This window comes from Pyxicephalus adspersus, chromosome Z, assembly GCF_032062135.1.
Source record: "Pyxicephalus adspersus chromosome Z, UCB_Pads_2.0, whole genome shotgun sequence".
Taxonomy (NCBI): domain Eukaryota; kingdom Metazoa; phylum Chordata; class Amphibia; order Anura; family Pyxicephalidae; genus Pyxicephalus; species Pyxicephalus adspersus.
Window position 1 is genome coordinate 10,574,814 of NC_092871.1, and position 2,992 is coordinate 10,577,805.

At 39.3% G+C, this 2,992-nt stretch overlaps 1 protein-coding gene across 1 annotated transcript in view; it reads right to left on the minus strand.

Moving 5' to 3' along the window:
• Positions 1 to 2,210: 2,210 nt before the first annotated feature.
• NELFE (negative elongation factor complex member E) overlaps positions 2,211 to 2,992 on the minus strand; it is a 10,204-nt gene continuing 9,422 nt past the window's right edge. The window contains exon 11 of the mRNA XM_072431385.1: positions 2,211 to 2,451. Within this exon, the coding sequence (XP_072287486.1) occupies positions 2,342 to 2,451 (110 nt within the window). The 3' untranslated portion in view covers positions 2,211 to 2,341. The remainder of the gene's footprint in view (positions 2,452 to 2,992) is intronic.

Consider the following 2,992-nt stretch of genomic DNA (forward strand, 5'->3'; position numbering starts at 1 on the left):
GATATCAAGGTTTTATGTACCAGGGTAAAGGAGATTTGAAAAGCATAAGGGTCCATTCACACTGCGCTGTTCCAGGACATCACGTTATCCATTCTCATTAACGTGTGTTACATTAAGGCAGAACATTCAAATGTAAGGGTTGCCAATGCATCAAAACAGCCAATAAATGGGCATTTTACATTTTGTTCAATGCAGCTCACCACAATGTACAGCAGTGCATTATGAATCACTGCAATGCATGTGTTGGAGATTTGATGGGTTAGTGCATCAGTGTCATTCCAATGAATGGCATCACAGCACACTAATACACTTTAGAAATCAAATAGAGATTCCATTATAAACTTTTCCTATTTTTTCAAGTCCAATAATGTGGATTTTGCCTTGGTTGCTTTTAGTTTTTGCACTTTTTATGCAGTGGTGCTGGTCCCCTTTTCTGACTGTGGCACTTCCTCTGGACTCCGTGCTGTATCCTAGGGTCACAAATCTGCTTCTGTTTTATCCTAAAACTAAAAATCTAGCAGGATGACCAGATAAAAAAAACAAAGAAAAACAGAACCTATGTATAGTTTTGGACCGTTATTGGGGGTCATATAATATTAGCTATTGCAAATGTTAAACAGCAGACCCGTATTTTTCTCATCCTACTACATGAAAATGGTCCTGGCCGGCTCTTGGTTACTCTTACACTAAGCACTGCCTTATGTGAGACAGGTCGGGGAATGTCACATTTTCCCCATAGGATTTTTATAAGGACCAAATGATATTTGGGGACTGTAGTCTTACAATATATTATTATTATTATTATATTACGCAGCGCTGTACAAATAAATAGGGGTAGCAAATGACAGATGAATACAGAAAGTGACACAGGAGGACAAGACCCTGCCCAGAAGAGCTTACACTCTAAGAGGTGGGAGAAGTTTCAATAGGAGAGGAGATATGGAGTGATTGGAAGTAGTGAGGGTTTTAAGAGACAGAAAGAAGAAGCTGGGTAGGCAAGTTTGAAAAAGTGTGTTTTGAATGCTCTTTTAAATGAGCAGAACGTAGGAGCAAGCTGAACAGGAGGACGAGGAGACCATTCCAGAGAGTAGGGGCAGCTCTTGAAATGTCCTGGACCTGTGCATGTCATGAAGTCATGAGTGAGGAAGTCATTAGTAGATCATTGGTGGAACAACAGAAGAAGAGGGGTAGGAAGGATGGATATATATATATATATATATATATATATATATATATGTGTGTGTGTGTGCTATGGCATATTATGGTGCCCAGTCTACACCTCTAGTCTAAAATGATATGGAGATTCCCCATCAGTGTGCCGATAACCTCCACTCTTTTAGGAAGGCTTTCCTGAAGTGGACTTATAGGACTTTGTGTCCATTTAGCCAAAAGGATAGTTTTAACATCAGGTACTCATATTGCATCAAAATATCTAACCTGCAAATATTTACCCCAAAGGCGTTCACAGTATGGGTTGAGGTCAGGGCTCTGAAAAGGCCACTCTAGTTCTTCCACAATTACCTGCCCAGACCATGTCTTTATAGAGCAGCCTTTGTGCACAAACATGCTAGAACAGAAAACAGCCACCTTGTCACAAGACTGAAAGAACACAATTGTGAAAAATATGTTTGTATGCCATAGCATTATATAGTAAATGGAAGCTGTGCCGAAAAGCAGATTGCAGGGGCTATTCACCTGTATGGCCTGCCTGCACTTGATTTTACCCCGAAAATAATAAAATACCAGGCCTTGTTCTGCATGGAGGCAGCCATCATAGTAGAGGCAGGGCTTTGCCTTCCCATGTCACAACCCACAGCAAGAAGAAGTGATTAGCAGCATAGTGATATTACCAATCCTCACCTCCAAAATAAAACTGGCGGTGCCTTAGTTCTCACTGCAGATATACAGCTAAAGCAAACTCGCTAGAAGTGCATTACTCATTTTAAGGAAGAATGATAAACACATTGACCATTTTTCAGGGTACTGCTTAGGCATAAGATTTTTAGATGATCTTTATAACACTTTTTGAGTTTAGTTCCAGAATTTGAAGGTGTGTCCAAGTACACTGTTCATAAAAGGTGTGATGGTCGGATGTTCATCCTATTTTGGATGTGTATAGTGTATATGCATATGGCCTAAATGTTTAGCCAAGTGGTTGGGTTACTAAGGGGTAAAAATGTTTAACTGCAGAAAACATAAATGACTCCAAATGACACAAAACAATAGTTTATTATACAGCATACATACATAAGACGCAACTCTCTGATCAACAGTATCCAAATACCCCAACACAAGGACTTGTGGAAATGTCTTTACACCCCAGCTAAATAGTGACTGCTGCTCATTCGGGATTGTTGCTGGGTGCCGTTTGGCTTAAACTGAAGTAATCCTCTGAATAGCTGACCTGTGCCCTCTTGTCTTTGTGAGAACCCTTCACACTGTTATGGACAGCTGCAGAGAAGAGACATGGTGGGTGAGACTGGCACACATAGTAAAATATAAAAGGACCTCTAGAAGAAACCAATACAAATGAGAAGGTTCCAATCACCTCAGCCGGATGTCTGCTCTTATTTTCCAACCTGCACTAGAACATGGCAACTAAAGTTTTTATAAGACAGAGGACCAAAAAAAACCTTAATTGGTCTTTTCAGGTACAAACAATAAAATCATACGTTTTTTATTAATCCATCAACCACCCAAAAACAAAATTATTAAACATACAATAAACAACTGACATATACAGGAATGACCAAATGTACATCATTAAAAATGTGTTCCTCTACGCATTTCGCACAAACAGGAGAAACACTGATAGATTGATAGACATTCATTATCCCATGTGGTCCAGCCTCTTATGAATTAGGGATGTAGTACAAAAAATTTGGGACTTTAATGTTCCTTGTTATTGAACTAAAGTTTTTAGTCAGGGCCAAACTACAGATTTATTTTGTAGGTTATGCTGCTGGGAACTCAATTAGGGCCAATAGGTTTT